The sequence below is a fragment of the Polypterus senegalus genome, chromosome 13, assembly GCF_016835505.1.
Source record: "Polypterus senegalus isolate Bchr_013 chromosome 13, ASM1683550v1, whole genome shotgun sequence".
NCBI classification, from domain to species: Eukaryota; Metazoa; Chordata; class Cladistia; order Polypteriformes; family Polypteridae; genus Polypterus; species Polypterus senegalus.
In genome coordinates, this window is record NC_053166.1 from 98573901 (window position 1) to 98594729 (window position 20829).

Consider the following 20829-nt stretch of genomic DNA (forward strand, 5'->3'; position numbering starts at 1 on the left):
CAGAGGTGGTGCAGTATCTTCAGCAGGTGCGTTGTTGTCTTCTTCCGCTAAAGAAGTACTAGGAATAGGCAGTGGGTGTCTGGGTGCGCGGCTGAAGAACATCTTGATAGGCAGTTGCTGGCGCTGTCTTTTCACATGCGTGAGGAGGCTTTTGTAGGGTATTGCCATCTTTAATCATATACAAGAGTTTCACCTTCATCTGGATAGTAAGCATCTTCCTCCGGCGCTTAGTTTTATTCTCAGAAGGCTTAGAACAAGCAGCACGTTTAGGAGCCATCGTAGGGCTTAGATAAAAATACTCAGAAAGCGCATGCGTAGTGACGTAAGCGTGTATGAGAAAAAAATCGCGATAGAGTGAAGCCGCGAAAGTCGAAGCGTGATATAGCGAGGGATCACTGTACTATGAACACAAGCTAATAAGATCTTAGCTCAACAAATCCACAAGCAGAAAGTTCGCAAAGTAATACCAGTAATTACCAACACAGACAGAGACAAAGTCATTGACCACAAAAATATAATGCACACATTTAGAAACTACTATAAGTCCTTATATTCTACTCATTTTAAAGAAGGCAAGACACAATCTAATGCATTTTATGATGCATTACAAAAACCACATCTAGATACTCTCAGTGCAGAATAATTGGGTAAACCTCTAACACTCTCAGAATTACTAGACGCTATAAACTCACATCAGCGTGGGAAAGCAGCAGACCCTGACAGCTACCCTGCTGAATTTTATAAAATATTTTCAATTAAGTTAGCTCCCCTTTTATGAGCAACATTTATAGAAGCCAGAGACAATAAAATTCTACCTCAAACTTTTTACCAAGCATTAATTACCATCTTTCCTAAGAAAAATAAGGACTTAATGCAACGTGGATCATATAGATTAATCTCACTTCTGAATAATGATGTTAAAATACTCTCCAAATTTCTAGCTAGAAGGATTAAGATAGTGCATCCTTCGGTAATATTACAAGACCAATCACCATTGAGCCACTGGCTATTCTAAATGCATCTATACTAATAAAAGGCAAAGCACGCACGCACTCACTCAATCACTCACTCACTCATCACTCAATTCTCCAACTTCCCGTGCAGGTAGAAGGCTGAAATTCGGCAGGCTCATTCCTTATAGCTTACTTACAAAAGTTGGGCAGGTTTCATTTCGAACTTCTACGCGTAATGGTCATAACTGGAACCTATTTTTTCGTCCATATACTATAATAGACTTCTGCTCGATGCCCGTGGGAGGCGGAGTTACGCCTCCCGTAATTTAGTGCCTGCCCATATAAGGCCGTGCGTCAGCGGCAATCCAATAGAAACACTGGCGCTAAATATTCATGGGTGAAGGACTGTGCTTATGCAGAGGAAGATGAGATGGTCAGGGTGGTGTTTGGCACAAACTCAGCGAAACTGTGAGAGAAACTTTTATGTGCCAGGTCTTAGCTAACATTAAATACAGCCGTGGACATCGCACGAGATGGCACCAGCACAGCTGTGAACCTTCGATGCATGTACATCGAGCGGCTCACATGAAATGACGCAGTGCACAGACAAAAAGCAACAGTTCCAAAGAGTGCTGAACGAAAACCGAATTACACAATTGAGAAGGCAGCAAAAAAATATGAATACATACAAGCATATTCATAAGTGCAGCTACTGCGGAAACAAAGCACACGGTGGAAAAAGTCAATGTCCCGCTAAAGGAAGACAGTGTAAAAAAAAACCCGTGCATGCAGTGTGTCACATCTCAGATAAAGAAGAAGGCTGTTTATTGATGCAGTAAGAAACGAATCGATGAATGAAACCTGTTATCTTTACAACGATTGACAAACACGGAATGTAATTTGAACACAACACATCCTACAAATACAAACCTGATTGAAAGAAATAATGATAATCAAATCCTTGATGACAGCAACACTCATAACACAAAACAATTACTTTCCCTTTTCTTTTTCATAACTTCTTTAACACACTACTTCTCCACCTCGAAGCGCGGGTATATATATATATGTATATGTATGTATATACCCCGATCTACATACTCTCAAATAGACAAACCACACGCCGTGGCGCAATGGTAAAGACTTCGCCTCTAGCGCCGACATCCGAGGTTCGATTCCCGACAGGGGGTGCTCTGAGTATGTACGCGCGCTTCCCGATTTATTTTACCCTCGCATCCCCTTGGTTTGAGACGTATGAAAAAATATGCGGTTAACGCAGAAAGACAGATCACCAATTGAAGCTTAATGAATAATGGATACAAAGCGCGTTCCTAAGACTGATCGGAGGCAATTTTCATTTCAAAAGACTATCCCGGCGGAAGCCTTGAAAAAAGCGTGGTTTTGTGCAAACTGTCCAAATCCGAACCTGATTGAAAGAAATTGTAATCAAATCCTTGATGACAGCAACACTCATAATGGTCACAAAACTATTACATTCACAATCACGTTACCTTATTTTTAAAATGTTTCATTTTCTTAGCACAAGCACAGCTGAGAAGCTTCGATGCATGTACTCCATTACGCGTTAAAAAAAATAACGCATTTAATCACACTTTTAATTCCAAGCAAAGTGGAACTTTTATCAATGCATGATTTCATGGTATATCGATTACACTGATGCACACATCAGAGCTACAAAAATGTTAGAGTCGGAATAAAGCGCGTTCCTACGACTGATCGGAGGAAAATTTCATTTCAAAACACTACCCGACGGAAGCCTTGATAAAAGCATGGTTTTGTGCACACTGAAAAGCAAGCAAAATTAGATGCATTACAGAAAGCGGACTTTGAGGCTCTTACTGGGGATCATTGGACTTCCGTGACCGTTAGTAATTCTAATTACATCTAATTAAAAAATGTTTTAGCCTAATGTACAAAATAATTTTGGCTAAGGTTACTCAGAGTTTAAAGGTGAAGCTGGTCAAATTACCTTTTATGGTTCTGCCTTATTTTTTAAGAAGAAAAACTGCACTTTGTTGAAATTTTTATAAATTGGTTTGCATAGATCCGTTCTGATATATATACATTGGTTTGAGATACATCCGTTCAAATATATACATTGGTTGAGATATATATATTGGTTGATATACATTGGTTTAAATATATATATTGGTTAAAATAGATTGGTTTAGATATATACATCGGTTCAGATACATCCGTTCTGATATATATATATTGGTTCAGATAGATCGGTTCAGATATATACATTGGTTGGGATTTATGGGCAGGCACAACGCGGCCACCCATGTTTAGCAACTCCCTTTTGCTTCATCATTGCTTCAACACTGTTGTAATTATTGTGCACATTTTATACAAGTAGCATAAGCCTGTCTGCCGCATTTTATTTCGTAAGCCCTATTTGTTGGGGGTCCTCGAATTCAAAGCACTTTTTTTCCTTTCATTATTTAAAACACTCGCGCAGATACCGCCTCTTAAGCCTCCTCCGTCCGCCCGGCTCATTGTACCCGCCTCACTCGCTCCCTCTTGTCCCACCCATGACAGATTCTTCTCAAAAGCAGAGTTACCAGAAAGCATTAATCGCAACCACAGTACGTCCCATTTTTTCACCTCATGACGCTGGTTTATCATTGGTGGAAAGCCCCGTGATATCTGTTATTCCGTATTGGCAGCATTTCATTAGAGGCGATCTGCTTCAGCAAGGAACTTAGTCCTGTTTGCTGAAAGGATGTTATGAAGGAAAACACCAGAGTTGCTCTGTTTCTTTAAATGTTGATCAGGGATCAAAATGACCAGAATATTCCCGCATCACAAATAACTGATGTTTAACTATTTTTATAGTAAAACTAACAAAACCACACACAAGCACATACACGCAAACACACACACTCACAATTCGTGGGTCGCACGTACTACTGATTAAGCGTATCCGTCAAGGACGATTATTTTTTCACCCCATAAAACAGATTCTTCTCAAAAGCTGAGTTACCAGGAAGCATTGATAGCAACCGCAGTACTTCCCATTTTTTCACCTCAACAGGCGCTGGTTTATCATTGACCGAAAGCCGTCCGGTGATTTCTGTTATTCCGTATTGGCAGCATTTCATTAAAGGGCGATCTGTTTCAGCAAGGAACTTAGTCCTGTTTGCTGAAAGGATGTTATGGAGGAAAACACTGGAATAGCGCTGTTTCTTCTGAATGTTTATCAGGATCAGGGACCACAATGATCAGAATATTCCTGCTTCACAAATAACTGATGTCTGTTTTTATTGTAAAACTGAGAAAACCACACACTCGCGCGTACACAACACAAACACTCAAACTCACAAATCGTGTGTCGCACACACTACTGATTAAGTGTATCTGTCACGGAAGATCATTTTTTTCACCCAATAAAACTTTAGTTTGTCAAAGTTAGAAAGCAGCGGTGATTTCTATTATTCCTTATTGGCAGCATTTAATTTAAAGATGATTCACATCAACAAGGTGAAAGAGCCTCTTATTTTGACAGGGCGATCTTTTTTAGGCTTAAGCATTTTTGATTGACTTACAAAAGAAAATAGTTATTACTTACCCTCTTTGCTTCAAATTGGCTTTTTAAAAAACCTTTTTGATATAATTTATTTATGACAGTATAAAATAAAAAAGTAGTGCTCAAAATTATAATGCACGTATCTAACAGGAAGAGGTGGTGGTAAGAGTAAGATTGCTGACTCGCAGTTAAATGATCACTGGTTTGTGTCCGGGGGGCTTCCATTCTGTTATTTTAATTATTTAATTATTTATTTTACAAATTGCTTTGAGTAGTAAGAAAGGTGCTATTAAAACGTAAGGAATTAATAACAATAATAATAATAGTAGTAGTAATATTATTATTATTATTTGAGCGAACTCTGTGTGAATCTGTCCTGTTGTAGTGGGGTATGAATAGGGACAATACCACGAGTTCATTGAAATAATTACACAGCAAGGTGCTGGCCGTCGACACGCAATGCAAACATAATGTGTATATTATTGAAGTAAAGGTTCATATAAATTAATTATATTCAACTTTTTAACAAGTTGAGAGATGTCAGCTGGTTAAAATGCACGAAATTATACATGCTGTCCGATTGCTTTATAGTCCAGTTGACATAGTGTATGTATATTATTAAAATAATGATATAAAATCAGTGAACATTTCATCCACGAGTATAAAATGGTATAGAATCTGCTTCCGTTACAGGAAAAGGACCCAGTATGTCCACGCCAATAGACTTATGGCGGCGAGAGCGTGTGTCAAATTTCTTCAAAGAAGTTTTCTTAATTATTTTGCTTTAAAAATCTTACGGCAAACATGTGAACCGTTGAAAATCGCATCTTAATGATCAAATTCAGCCGCTGATTACGTGCGTAGTGGGGTATGAATAGGGACAATACCACGAGTTCATTGAAATAATTACACAGCAAGGTGCACACTCTGTCCAAAGCGACGGGTGAGAGCATCGGTGAAAGATCACGACACTGCAAACATAATGTGTATATTATTGAAGTAAAGGTTCATATAAATTAATTATATACAACTTTTAACAAGTTGAGAGATGTCAACTGGTTAAAATGCACGAAATAGTATACATGTATTGCTTTATAGTCCAAACCCACCCAACCAATTAAATACAAACACACCATTATTTACAACACAAATGACATAGTTTATGTATATTATTAAAATAATGATATAAAATTCCTATAAAATGGTATAGAATCTGCGTCATAGACTTATGTTGTGTCAAATTTCTTCAAAGAAGTTTTTAATTATTTTGCTTTAAAAACTCTTACGGCAAACATGTGAACCATTGAAAATCGCTGATCTTAATCAATCTGTTTTAGCGCATGCTCCGTGCAAAATGCTGTCATATCTGTTAGTAAACATGCACGCGCAGCGATGTCCTGATGTCTGCGTTCTAAGGCTGCAGGTGTATGAAACGCTATTGACGTTTTAGCGGGGTGCTCTGTGATTGAGGGCGGACAGTAAACTTTGTTAAAATGATATCGAAAAATACCAGTCGTCAGTTGTGTTTTCAGTCGTTTTGGCGTGTTTACTGTTCTGTTACCAAAAAATTCTTCAACGGGGCTCATCAACAAAGAAACGTGGATAGTAAGATTTAGTAAAATATCAGTAATAATAATACATTGCTCGACACCCAGTAACACTTTACAAAGACATTTAAAAGACAGCTCGTTAAAATAAATGTAGCAATCCATTGTCATGCTATAAGTGACAGCTTGCTCTTAAACATTTACACAGGTGGTTTTTCCTGGGAATAAAAAGGGAAAAAATCCACGGAAATGTTTTGTTGTTGAACTCAAATTTCACCTCCGCCATGTGAGTCATTAAAACTATTGGAATGAAATATAGTTCTATATAAATAAATAAATAAATTTCCTATCACACCCACCCTTTCACCCCTGTACATTGGAGAGGAATCTCATTTTCACAGCAGGTGCAATTATCCTATAAAACACACAGGAGTTCTGTGCACCGTTTTTCATTGGAGATTAAAACTCATCAAATGTATTTTAAAAACTTTTAGTAGCCTGTGGCATTCCTCATCTGTAGTGGTCCATTACAAAATGAACACCAGGCAGTTAAAATTGTGCACAGTTTCTTTAATAAGCCTATCAGACAGTCTTTTATAGCACTTTCATATCAGTGTGTCTCTTAATCCCTTCTAGCAGAGGAGACACTTATTTCCACAGCTTGATCTATGCTGTAGAAATGTGTGCCCCCTGTCTTCTGCTTGTAAATTAATACTGGAATTACAAAACTGTCCACAGTTTATTTAAAGAGATTGAAGGAAGTCTTCTATATCACTTTTTTGTCTACTATGTCCTTACTCATCCACTAATTAAAAAAAAAAATCAAGCGCTTACACTGTCTTTTTTTAAGTATGTCTATGAAAATCGCTGTGAGTAGCCAGAAAAATGCTATATAAATGTAAGATATTATTATTATTATTATTATTTAGGTTTTTAAAATCCAAATAAACCTGATAGGACTTCTTCCAAGATATGTGCCACTCTAGGGTACCAACAAAGTCAAACGGATTAGGAAATTTTGTGATCAGTTTGTTAAGCAAAAAATAACTTTTCATCTTCTCATTTCTAATTTGGCATTTCAGGATACAGTATATACTGCAAATATACATTTAAATTGTAACCGCTGATAATTATTTACTCGTGTGCTTGCGTTTTCCATAAAACAGCTTCAATATGTGCACAAAGTATAGGTGATAAAACACAGAAATTCTGACATTAGCATGACTGTTGAAGGAAAAACATGTATTAGAAAGTATTCTATGGAGTTTTCATAAATTAATCATTATATACCTTTTCAGGTTTCTTGATATATTTTGTAATCAGGTTTTTAATTTTTTTATTTTTACTGCCACTTCACAGATCAACAATCCCCAACATGGTCACTGTCAGAATAAGTCTTTCAACTTTTTCCTGTATCCATTAATACATTTTCCGGGTTTCACTACCCACCTGAAAGAGTTGGCATCAGGTTGGGTGGCACTTTTAAATTGTAGTAGTATGAGTGAGTGTCAGTGTGGCAAGCACTAGATTGGCATTTCTTTCCGTTTCATTTTTTGTCTTCTGGCCCAAGCCTGTAAATCTCTTTTGTAAATGGGTGGCTTGGATAGAGGACAGATACTAACAATTTTCAAGGCTATATTAAAACAATACTAAAGATATTTGTGTATGTGTGTTGTAGTGCCCCATGTTGTAAGTGTTAGATCCATTGAAGAAGTCAACTTAAACAAAGAAAATGTACATTTTGCAGGTTTGTTTGAAGTGTTTTACATTATAACCATATTATTAATTGCTGCATGAATATAATTTTTTCAAGGGATGACCTTTACTATTGTCAAAAAAGACCAGCAGGGCAACAGGAGGAATATGAAAGTTATTTGTTGAGTTTAGTAGACAAAGGATACTTGTAAGGAAGTTCATGCCAGTGCTATGGTGTACATTCTGGAATTTATAAAACTGCTGATATTATTTCACAAAGATGTTACTGGCCTGGTTTTATGCTGACATTAAAATGGCTATGTTTTCTGATAATTATAATCATTATTTTAATTAAAAGACTATAATTGTCAGAACAGATTCAATAAAATGTTTTAATATCTCAGTTGCTGTTTGTCGGACTCTTTAATTGACTTGTCCTACAAATGTGTATCAGTGGATATTTGGTACTTCATTTGACAAATAATATGAATTTTTCCAAGTCTCATATATTTCAGATAGATAGATAGATAGAACTTGTCTTCTAAGGGAAAATGTGCTTCTTTTTTAACAGAGGCTGAATGAATAAATAAATTAATATTAATATTAATGAAAAAAACAACCAATCCAATAACAATTGTCTAATGTTCATTCTGCAAGCAACAGTTGGGGCTCACAACTCTGAGGCAAAAGCTCAGCTGTAGAAGTGAGTGTCCCTTTGAGTGGAGAGGACAATGGGACACAGTAGACTTGAAAGTGATGTAGAAGACTTTCATCAATCTTTTACCATGGATTTCAGATAATATTAGTTATCCAGGGTTCATTTTGAAAGCAGCAGACAGGGTGCACACAAGCCCATGGATCTGCTCCAGCCATGGAAATGAGTGTTCCTTGTAGGGGATAGGATGCAGACACATAGTGGAGAAGATTATATAGAAAACTATACATACAACCTTTTAAAATCAATTTTACATATTTTACCTCTCCAGTGTTCATTTTGTAATCAGCAGTCAGAGGGCACACATTTTACGGCTCTGCAGCAGCCATGGAAAACGAGCGTCCCGACCAGTGGATGAGACATGCGTTTTCATTCCAATAGTTTTAATGACTCACATGGTGGAGGTGAAATTTGAGTTCAACAACAAAACATTTCCCGTGGATTTTTTTCTCCTTGTTTATTCCCAGGAAAAACTACCTGTGTAAATGTTTCAAAGCAAGCTGTCACTTATAGCATGACAATGGATTGCTACATTTATTTTAACGAGCTGTCTTTTAAATGTCTTTGTAAAGTGTTACTGGGTGTCGAGCAATGTATTATTATTACTGATATTTTACTAAATCTTACTATCCACGTTTCTTTGTTGATGAGCCCGTTGAAGAATTTTTTGGTAACAGAACAGTAAACACGCCAAAACGACTGAAAACACAACTGACGACTGGTATTTTTCGATATCATTTTAACAAAGTTTACTGTCCGAACTCAATCACAGAGCACCCCGGTAAAACGTCAATAGCGTTTCATACACCTGCAGCCTTAGAACGCAGACATCAGGACATGCTGCGTGCATGTTTACTAACAGATATGACAGCATTTTGCACGGAGCATGCGTTAAAACAGATTGATTAAGATCAGCGATTTTCAACGGTTCACATGTTTGCATAAGATTTTTAAAGCAAAATAATTAAAAACTTCTTTGAAGAAATTTGACACAAATAAGTCTACGACGCAGATTCTATACCATTTTATAGGAATTTTATATCATTATTTTAATAATATACATACACTATGTGTGGACTTTAAAGCAATACATGTATAATTTCGTGCATTTTAACCAGTTGACATCTCTCAACTTGTTAAAAAGTTGTATATAATTAATTTATATGAACCTTTACTTCAATAATATATACATTATGTTTGCATTGCGTGTGCACCTTGCTGTTTAATTATTTCAATGAACTTGTGGTATTGTCCCTATTCATACCCCACTACGCAGCAGCTGAATTTGATCATGCATTCCCACGTATAATAATAATAATATTACTACTACTATTATTATTATTGTTATTAGTTCCTTACGTTTTTATAGCGCCTTTCTTACTACTCAAAGCAATTTGTAAAAATAAATAAATAAATAAATAAATTAACAGAATGGAAGCCCCCCAGACACAAACCAGTGATCATTTAACTGCGAGTCAGCAATCTTACTCTTACCGCCACCTCTTCCTGTTAGATGCGAGGGCCTGGGGTGTTGGGCCTGCACCCAGGCATTGGAGTTAGATGTCGCTCCCGCTGAGCGATCAGGTAGCGGGAGTGACCAAGGGAAGGCGACTGGCGCAGAGAAGCCACGGAAAGGCAGCGTAAGTCGAGAGACTTGGTGATGGAATCCTCAGCGTGGCGACCTGGCGTTGTGGAAATCCAAGTCTCTGAGGCTGGGATGAGTGCCGCCTGAAGCCAGGGTTCGGGAGGTCTCCAGTCTCATGAGTGAGAAGTAGAGGGCAGCTGCAGAGAGCATCTCACCTGCTGTAAAGCCCAACCGGTAGAAACAGGTGAGACGCTAGCATGAAAGAAGGCACCAAGCTTGTTGTTGTTGTTTTTAAAAAAACTGCTTCCTGAAGAACATTTTAAACCTCTCGTTTTAAAGGATTGTTTTTTCTATTTATTGATTTTAACCTCCACGTTCTTTTATTGGATTATTTATTGAATTTTGAAACTACTGCACTATTTATTGGAACACCTGTTTTGGCCGTTTTAAATAAAAGCACTATTCACTTTTTGCACCATCCCCTTTTGCTCAGTTCTTGCCTCCATTGACTAGCTCACTCGGTTACGTTATCGACGGTGTTGGGTTCAAGCGCTTCCAAAAAATCAGATGGGAGTGTGGAGCCAGAACCCACATCGTCACAAGGCTATCTGCTGAACGTTTACACTTCTCTTCTCTTCTCTTCACGTTTACACCACTTTGTATTGGTCTTTCACGTGGAATTCCAATAAAATTGATTCATGTTTGTGGCTGTAATGTGACAAAATGTGGAAAAGTTCAAGGGGGCCGAATACTTTTGCAAGCCACTGTATCTGGATGGTGGTACATTCAAATGGACTTAGCCATACTGCCACCTTCTTCCAGAGAGCAAAGGCTTACTCCTGGGTCGGCCACTCCGGGTAGAATATTAAAATTTTTCATTTTTTCCACCTGCTGGTTTAGGGATGCCCCACATTTAGCTAGGGTCTTGACCCTAGTGTGTGGGGACAGCTCTCTCCTCTGAGAGAGCATAAGCAGCCCTCTTCGCTTCCCCCAAAGGGACCAGCTCACTCCTGTGTGTCTCTCCCATACACTCCCCTTGTTTCTTTGATAGCTCGGTTATGTATATTGGGAGCAGAGCTGACACCGGGTCTTTCTGGACCACAGGACAAACACAGAGTGCAGCCAAAGGAAGGTAGTGACTCACACACCAACCCCACCCCATTCAACAGGAAGCCACCCGAGGAACACTACAATGCTGCCCCCTGCTGCCCAATTCACCCTCAATGGCCTCCATTCAGCCACAACCGGGTCACCGCTTGCAGCATCACCAGCCGTCCACCGAGAACGAACAGGGCAGCTGTTCAATTGACACAGCCCCATTCTTCAACCGGAGTGCCTGAGCGGCACTACACTGCGGGAGCAGCGAAATCGCCCCCTCCAGTCACCGCTTGCAGTGCCCCCAGGCAGAAGATGACGGAGCAGCAGTTACTGAGGAGCCTGCAGCGCGTCCCCAAGACAGATAAAGGAGCAGCTTCGGCCCTGTTAGTAAGTCATATGTCGGATGTGCGTAACTTGGGGACTACCTGTATATACAATAAACAAAATAGATCATTGCACTCACAGAGTTGCACTCTTGGTGCAAACATTGAATACGCCATGAAGCAGCAGCTTGGGACTGGGTTGTTCATTTGTTTGAAGTTGTGGTTCCAATTCAGCAGGCACATCTGTTTTGTTTCACATGTATCTGTACGTTTGTCTCCAGTGCTGGAATGAAACCTGTATGAAAGTTGATGGATACTTGTGCTATGAATATTCTCATTATGGTCAGCTAACGCACTCGTCAAATGAAAATACCAGCAAGGTTTTTTTTTTGTCAATACATGCTGCGTGGAAGGTTGGAGTATTGAGCTGGTCTCAACATCACACGAGTGAAGGTTCTGTGCACGACTCATACAGCTCTATGGAGATGGGTCTAACTGCAGACTGCAATACTCATGACATAAGTCAAGTAATGCCCACAACATCAGTCACAAAGCGACCTTTGAATCATGTAAAACTCCCACAATCCTAATCTTAACCATAGTGTAATGGGGTCCTAATCTTAACTATAGTGTGACTGACCTCATAGGTACTGCTGTCTGCAATTACACTCTGTTGGGCTCTGTGAAGTCACACTGGCTTTGCAAAGCATCATGGCGCACTCTGAAAACAATGTTGAATTTCTAGGAAAATATTTGGCGAACAAGAATAATGACGAATGCAGGTTATTCACTAGAAAAAAAGCTTTTATAACACTAGTACCTAATCTGTCTTTACACATAATGCATATAACGCACAATCATCTGGTGTAACACATTAAAGAAAATACACTTCTAAAATACAAAATGCACTTCTAAAATTCTAAAATGATATATGTTACCGAAAATAACAAAAGAAAACCTCACCTTATTAATTGGCCACAAGTAAAATTTTTGCATCTCTCCATCTGCATTGGTGGGTTCAAACTCTTTTGGAACCTCCAGATCAAACACAAATTGGCATTCTGGAAAAATTCCTAGTTCATTTTCATGTGTGTAGCTGGGAAGATAGAGTAACAACTGTGGTTATAAGCAGTATGTGAAGAAAACACAGAAACAGATACATAGTGTGCATGTGTAATTATTAAATAGATAAACATAAAATAGGAAGTAAACAGGTCTTTAACTAAAAATTGTCATTTCATGTTTTAACAATAGTGTTCATATTTTTAAGTCACCTAATGGCACTGACAGGAACAGCTGTTGCTGCTATTGCCATTGGGATGGAAGCCTCCTCTGCACATTCTCTGATTAGTGTTTCTTTTATTCCGCTTTGTGCAGGAATTCCACCTGCTGCCTGGAAAAAGCACACCACATAAACATATAATTAATGCTACATAAACATCTCAAGAAATAGGGAGTGGTTACATAGTTAAACTAGTGCCACTGTCAAGGTTGGCATAATATTATTATTATTATTAATAATAATAATAAAAATAATAATAATTAGTGGTTTCCACCACATGACTTGCCCCGATGTAGTGGTGTGACTCTGAAACTTTGAAAACATCATATTTTTCCGCTACATATACCTCAGGGCATACTGTACGTAAGAAATGCTACTCAAAACCAAATTTAAAGTAGTGGCTAACAAATACTGTTCTGGAAATGAGCTGATACAGATCTGTGGAAAAAGATAAAAATATATATATTTTTTAACAAGTGTGCAATGTTGTTAGAAATAACTCCAATACATAACTCCACAAAATAACATTGCTATTGCAGCAGAAGTTGGCTAAACTAAAATATGTTTTTTAGGACATGCTACTCATGCAAGTAGCATATTTCAATTTTTGAACAAATAACTAATTTGTCTTTTTAAAATTTACCCCTGGATATCTATGAAGACAACAGATACAGTTTTTAACATAATATGCAAGTATCAATGTTATTTAGCAATAACTGAAAACTTAATTATGCTGAATACTTTTGCAATGTACTATTAATAAATAACTAATATTAATATGCATAGTAAGTGTTTTGTGTGTTCTATGTACAACCAGTAGAGGAGCTTGTAGAAAAATGTGAAACGTGTTTAAAAATAAAAAAAAATTAATAACCAGCAAAATCAGAGTAGTGTGCATTGTGAGGCATAAAACAACATTGCTTTGGTCCAAATGGCATCAAATACACCTACTGTGCTATTTATATACTGCTTAGAAACCTTTGTTTTTTGTTTTATTTTTAATCCACCTATCTTTTGGAATCAGCAATATTAACACAACCCCAACTATGAGACTGTGTGTTTTTTTGAAGGAATTCTTTTTGTGATGTTCATTTCAATGCTATTTGAATCTACAGTCAATAATTATTTTATGTAATGTCTGTTACTGAATGGAGACTCTAACAGCTAATTAAGCTTAAAAGCCTACTTGCATGCCTCCTCAGTTACTGTTAGTTTTTTTCTCCTCTGTAAACTGCAATTTTTTTTTCTATTCATGCATGTTTTAAATAAAAAAGGTATACTTCGGAATTGTGCATCCATACAAGTATGTTTTCTGACAATTTGTACAATTACACATTACAAGTCATCCAAAAATGTTCATGTTTTTATAGAAATGTATACCTTTTTATCATGACACCAATAAATTGATTTAAAACTATAGCCAAGGCATTACTAATGTGTATAAATGGCTATTGCTGCCTCAAAGGAATGCTTTTTAAATTTAACACTCATATACTATTGTTACAAAGCCCCGTTCTCAGCAGTAGTTCATTCAGTGTCCTAATGGTAAATTATCTTTGTTTATCCTTAGTTAGTCATGTTTGCATGTTAATTGGTTTGGGTCAGATATGGACCAAAGACATTCAGATACTAATTTAAAGAAACTGGCTTGTTAAAATGTGATTGGAACTTTAGAGCACTTGCAGAATGCACAGGGCTGAATACAAGAATGACAATGGCAAAATTCTGGTCACTTTCTGTACAGTAATCTCAAATTTTTAACCTTGGGGGTTTTGAAGTTCCCCTATTAAGACCTTACATGAGCAATCTTAAAATTTCTTGTGGCAAATAGCTTGAAAAACTTGAACTAAGCATTTTTTTCCAGTTTATTGTGAGGGAATACAGAAAAACTGAAATGTTTGATTACTCAGATACAGTATTATGAAGTATTGTAAAAATAAGTGTATCTTGAGATACATGTAATTAAAAGTACCACCTACTCCTACATCCATATCAAAGTATGTCCAGCTTAGCTGTAGCCTGCAACAGTTAATACTGACAAATGGATGGGTGCTGCTTAAAGACTTTTTGAAAAAGATTACACAGTGCAGACACCCTTTTATTGGCATTGGTTTATGGTCTCTCTTCATTTTTGTTACGTGAATAGAGTTTTGTCTCGCATTACATGTGTTGTTAGGCTATATATACACATTTCACTTAGATTGTTAAAAATAAAATTTCTCATAAATAAAACCCCACATGTTTGCTTTAACCAGCTATGTACCTCTGCAACATGTTACAAGTACAGTAGGATGCAAAAGTTTGGGCAACCTTGATAAGTCATTATTTTCCTGTATTAATCATTGGTTGTTACGATAAAAAATGTCAGTTAAATATATCATATAGGAGACACACACAGTGATATTTGAGAAGTGAAATGAAGTTTATTGGATTTACAGAAAGTGTGCAATAATTGTTCAAACAAAATCAGGCAGGTGCATAAATTTGGGCACCATTGTCATTTTATTGATTCCAAAACTTTTAGAACTAATTATTGGAACTCAAATTGGCTTGGTAAGCTCAGTGACCCCTGACCTACATACACAGGTGAATCCTATAATGAGAAAGAGTATTTAAGGGGGTCAATTGTAAGTTTCCCTCCTCATTTAATTTTCTCTGAAGAGCAGCAACATGGGGGTCACAAAACAACTCTCAAATGACCTGAAGACAAAGATTGTTCACCATCATGGTTTAGGGGAAGGATACAGAAAGCTGTCCCAGAGATTTAAGCTGTCTGTTTCCACAGTTAGGACATATTGAGGAAATGGAAGACCACAGGCTCAGTTCAAGTTAAGGCTCAAAGTGGCAGACCAAGAAAGATTTCGGATAGACAGAAGCGACGAATGGTGAGAACAGTCAGAGTAAACCCACAGACCAGCACCAAAGACCTACAACATCATCTTGCAGCAGATGGAGTCACTGTGCATCGTTCAACCATTCGGCGCATTTTACACAACGAGATGCTGTATGCGAGAGTGATGCAAAGGAAGCCTTTTCTCCGCCCACAGCACAAACAAAGCCGCTTGAGGTATGCTCAAGCACATTTGGACAAGCCAGCTTCATTTTGGAATAAGGTGCTGTGGACTGATAAAACTAAAATTGAGTTATCTGGGCATAACAAGGGGCGATATGCATGGAGGAAAAAGAACACAGCATTCCAAGAAAAACACTTGCTACCTACACTAAAATATGGTGGTGGTTCCATCATGCTGTGGGGCTGTGTGGCCAGTGCAGGGACTGGGAATCTTGTCAAAGTTGAGGGACGTATGGATTCCACTCAGTATCAGCAGATTCTGGAGACCAATGTCCAGGAATCAGTGACAAAGCTGAAGCTGCGCCGGGGCTGGATCTTTCAACAAGACAACGACCCGAAACACTGCTAAAAATCCACTAAGGCATTCATGCAGAGGAACAAGTACAACGTTCTGGAATGGCCATCTCAGTCCCCAGACCTGAATATAATTGAAAATCTGTGGTGTGAGTTAAAGAGAGCTGTCCATGCTCGGAAGCCATCAAACCTGAATGAACTAGAGATGTTTTGTAAAGAGGAATGGTCCAAAATACCTTCAACCACAATCCAGACTCTCATTGGAACCTACAGGAAGCGTTTAGAGGCTGTAATTTCTGCAAAAGGCGGATCTACTAAATATTGATTTCATTTCTTTTTTGTGGTGCCCAAATGTATGCACCTGCCTGATTTTGTTTGAACAATTATTGCACACTTTCTGTAAATCCAATAAACTTCATTTCACTTCTCAAATATCACTGTGTGTGTCTCCTATATGATATATTTAACTGACATTTATCGTAACAACCAACGATTTATACAGGAAAATAATGACTATTAACAAGGTTGCCCAAACTTTTGCATCCTACTGTACTTGTAACATGTTGCAGAGGTACATAGCTGGTTAAAGCAAACATGTGGGGTTTTATTTATGAGAAATTTTATTTTTAACGATCTAAGTGAAATGTGTATATATAGCCTAACAACACATGTAATGCGAGACAAAACTCTATTCACGTAACAAAAATGAAGAGAGACCATAAACCAATTACAAAATTACATATATTACCAGAAACTCAATCAGAGACGTAGCAGCTTATTGTTCCCATTACGTCTTTATATTTTCATGGCATGTTCAATGTTTACGTGTTATTGTTAAACCGATGATGTATAAATTAAAATAAAATTAATAATAGTTATTGAAAGAATGTGTTATTGTTCTGCTACAGCTTGTTAAAATTTTGCAGTTTACCTCCTTCTGGATGGTGCAGCTGGTATTTTCCTTCCTTTCCCTTGCTTCCTGTCATGTGAGGTAAATTGGGAATTTATTTCTAGAATCTGGTAGGCTGCTGTTCATGGAAGTGCACCAGTCAAAATCCACTGTCATCTATACTTATCTTCATGCTTGTGATAGCATTATCCGTATGTATTATTTTAATGTTATCTTTCCTAATATATATTTTTGCAAATGGAAGTAACTCCTTTAGTAGGTAATAATAATTTGTTTATAATGGCACAGTAAAATACATTTGAAGGATGTGTTTGTTGTTAATATTAGGCCACTGAGCATTTTCTATCTTTTTTCTGTTTTAGTTTCACCTTTTTAATTCCAATAAACCTGTGGACCAGGAAAAACAGTCTACAGAGTTTTGGATAAAGAAAGGTGTTTATCTGCATGTCAAAGCACATAGTCTGTGTGGAGGCCAGGACAATGAAAGGGCGGCTTTACAGCAGGGAGGTAGTACTATATATTTGAACATAAACGATGGACGAAAAGAAGTCAGTTACTTTAAAAACATTAAAATTGTATTTTTTACAAGAGACCCACTGATTAAGTAAGGATCACTTTCGGCTGCACAGAGTTTGGACTAGCCAAATATTCCAATCCAGCTTTACAAAGAAAGCTAGAGGTGTGAACAATCTCATTTGTAGTATCAGATGCAGCATCTGATCCCGAGGGAAATTTGTCATGATTGAGGGGAGCTTGTCATGGGTAATTTATTTAACTGTAAAGTGATTTTGATAAATATCTATGCGCACAATTTGAATGATAGGGACTTCATCCAAAACCTATTTGCTTTCAATCCCCATGTGAACAATCATAAAATTTTAATGACTGGGAACTTTAATTGTGTTTTACATCCAAACCTACAATAGATAGGTCTCCTGCCACAGGGGCGATGACATGTAACACTACAAAAACAATTACACAGTTTGTAACTGATCACAACTTATCAGACCCCTGGAGATTTCTGAACCCAAACTCAAAAGCATACTCCTTCTACTCACCAGTGCATCACTGTTACTCAAAAATTGATTATTTCTTCATAGATAATAATTTCTTCTCTACAATTAAATCTTTTAAGTTTGATGCTATTGTTATCTCTAACCACGCACCATTATTCATGGAGCTTAAATCACTTTGCCCCACATACTCATCTCACAGCTGGAGTCTTAGCCCACTTTTATTAGCAGACGAGATGAAACCGTTTCTGGACAAAGGCAGAACTGTAACAACAGTTGCGTGGAGCTTTCCACCTGCAGCTAAAGTCACTTCAGTACACATGTACTGTGTCAGCATGCCCGTGTCGATCAAACACAGGAAGCTCTGCAGTTTTCTTGTGACTTTGCGCTGTAGGGAAGATAAGTAAATAAATCAAGGTCAATAACATTCGATCTGACTTTTACAGTATATAAGTGACTGCAAGCCATGCTGTTTCATTGAAGGACAAGTGTGGGGCAGACTGACTGGCAAGGTGACGCCGGACCTCTTGCTGCATTCAAACGGTGCCATCTTTCGCTTTTACGCCTGGTGCAGCAGTGTTGTTCTTATATGTGAGTGGACGTTTCTTGTGGCTTCTGTTCTCTTTCTCCTATATAGCCTCATCCTCATCTGAGTTCACCTCTGTTATAGCACATCTTTATTTGAAAACAGCAGTGTCAGATCAGGGTGAGTGTGAACGCGAATAAGAGAATAAAACTAAACAAACAAAAAACAAAAAAAAAACACTAACCTTTTAAGAAGTTAGATTCAATCATAACCTAATTTATTTGGAATTCAAAACATCTACGTATCCAAAGGGCGACCCTGCAAGGACCTAAACTTCAATTTTATTACTGGGAGGCAAATACACAAGCTATAAAAACCTGGTCACTGACACAAACACAAACATAAACAGGCTTGGTCCACAATAGAAATAAAATCCTTCAGTACTTCTTTATATTCCTTCCTTTGTACCCCAGTAAATACAAGTTATCGCCAATATACTAACAACCCAATTATGCTTCATTCACTCACAATATGGAACCAATATAGTAAGCAGTTCTAGATAGAGAAGCTTTTATCTGTGGCACCTCTGCATGATAACCACTTTTTACACCCTCTCAAACTTATGGAATTTTTAATCTCTGGAAAACATTCAGGATTGAATCACTATACATCTGTACATAGACAACATCTTTGCATCCTACAAACAGTTACACTCCAAATTTAACTTTCCAATTTTCCTCACCTCCCACCTACCTCTATTCTAGAAAAAATATTGATTAGTCTTGAGGACTCAGACAGCACTTCTGTAATATATAAAAACATTTTAAACTCCCTCCCTTTGAAAGATCCCAAGTACAGTGGGAAAAGGATCTATCTCTACTAGGAGTGGAAGGTAACACTGCACAGAATTCACTCTAGCTACCTATGCACAAAGCATACAATTATTCAACTTAAAATGATCTATCAAGCACATCTGTCTCATTTAAAATTTGTCCAAAATGTTTCCAGGGCAAGATCCAACCTGCGAACGTTGTAATCAAGTTCAAGCCTCATTGGGCAATATGTTTTGGGCGTGCACCAAATTAACATAATTTTAGTCCAAAATCTTTAAATGCCTTTCAGACAGCTTTGGAGTCACAATCCCTCCTAAATCACTGCCTGAAATACATGCAAGTTATAACATTAAACCAAAGTTGCGAATATTCTAATTAAAATACTCCAAAGTCATATAATTTTATAAAATTTTTTGAAACATTAAAAACCAGTGCATGAATGATATAATAGTCTCAAATACTATCAGAACACGTGCAAGAACAAGTGCAGAAATCATGGGAGACACTGGGGGTACATGCACTTTTAAAAGTCTGTATCTCAAGGCAATAAGCAGCTAAGCGAGAATATGGTAAGAAAATCCACAGCCACTTTCAGGGCACCAGAGACAGCTGGCATATGTGGCAGGGAATCCAAGCTATCACAGTCTATAACATCACACCACCCATCTGCAGTGGTGACAATTACCTTCTTCTAAATAACATCTATGCATGGTTTTATTCTCTCAATCACGTTCACATTCCTTCCTTGATCTGACACTATTAGTTTTCAAATGAAGACGTGGTATAACAGAGGTGAACTTGGATGATGATGAGAAAGAGAACAGAAGCTCGCCCCACAAGAAACATCCAGTCAAACACATAAGAACAACTCAGCTGCACCAGGCGTAAAGGCGAAAGATGGCACCATTTAGATACAGCAAGTGGTTGGCCGTCATCCTGCCAATGAAACTGCCACACACATGTCCTTCAGTGAAACAGTAAGGCCTACAGAGATAAGTAAATAAATATAGGTAAACAACATTAAGTAACATATAAAATGTTTTTTTTATATAAAGACCATCAGGAAACATAATTGCAAACAGAACTTTGCAAGCTCTGTAGGCCCTGCTGTGTGTGGCAGTCTTGCTGATTCAGACTCAAATCAAATGTATGTTTTTATTCTATAATAGTAACAATAAAAGCGGCTCACTACTCAAAACAGTAAATGCAGGAAGGACCCGGAATCGAACCCGCAACCTCTTGATTATGAGACAGCAGTTCTTACCTCTGCAGCAGCCAAGAGGATGTGTCAGCAACATCCCCTACTAATCCCCTAGTGAAAGTGTTCATTTGATATTTAAACTTCAGTCTTCATACATTATACACTTCATGTCAACATTTTGTCATTAGTACTATAATATGCAAAAAGTTTCTGCTTTAATTAGGTGTTCGA

General features: G+C 37.6%; 1 protein-coding gene across 7 annotated transcripts in view; it reads right to left on the reverse strand.

Annotated features, from left to right (window-relative positions):
* tpk2 (thiamin pyrophosphokinase 2) overlaps nt 1-20829 on the reverse strand; it is a 132952-nt gene that overhangs the window by 55073 nt on the left and 57050 nt on the right. For all 7 annotated transcript variants that reach the window (XM_039774188.1, XM_039774186.1, XM_039774185.1 and 4 more), the window contains 2 exons: nt 12741-12859; nt 12430-12562 (listed from right to left, as the gene is read on the reverse strand). In XM_039774188.1, coding sequence (XP_039630122.1) covers nt 12430-12562; nt 12741-12859 — 252 coding nt within the window. The remainder of the gene's footprint in view (nt 1-12429; nt 12563-12740; nt 12860-20829) is intronic.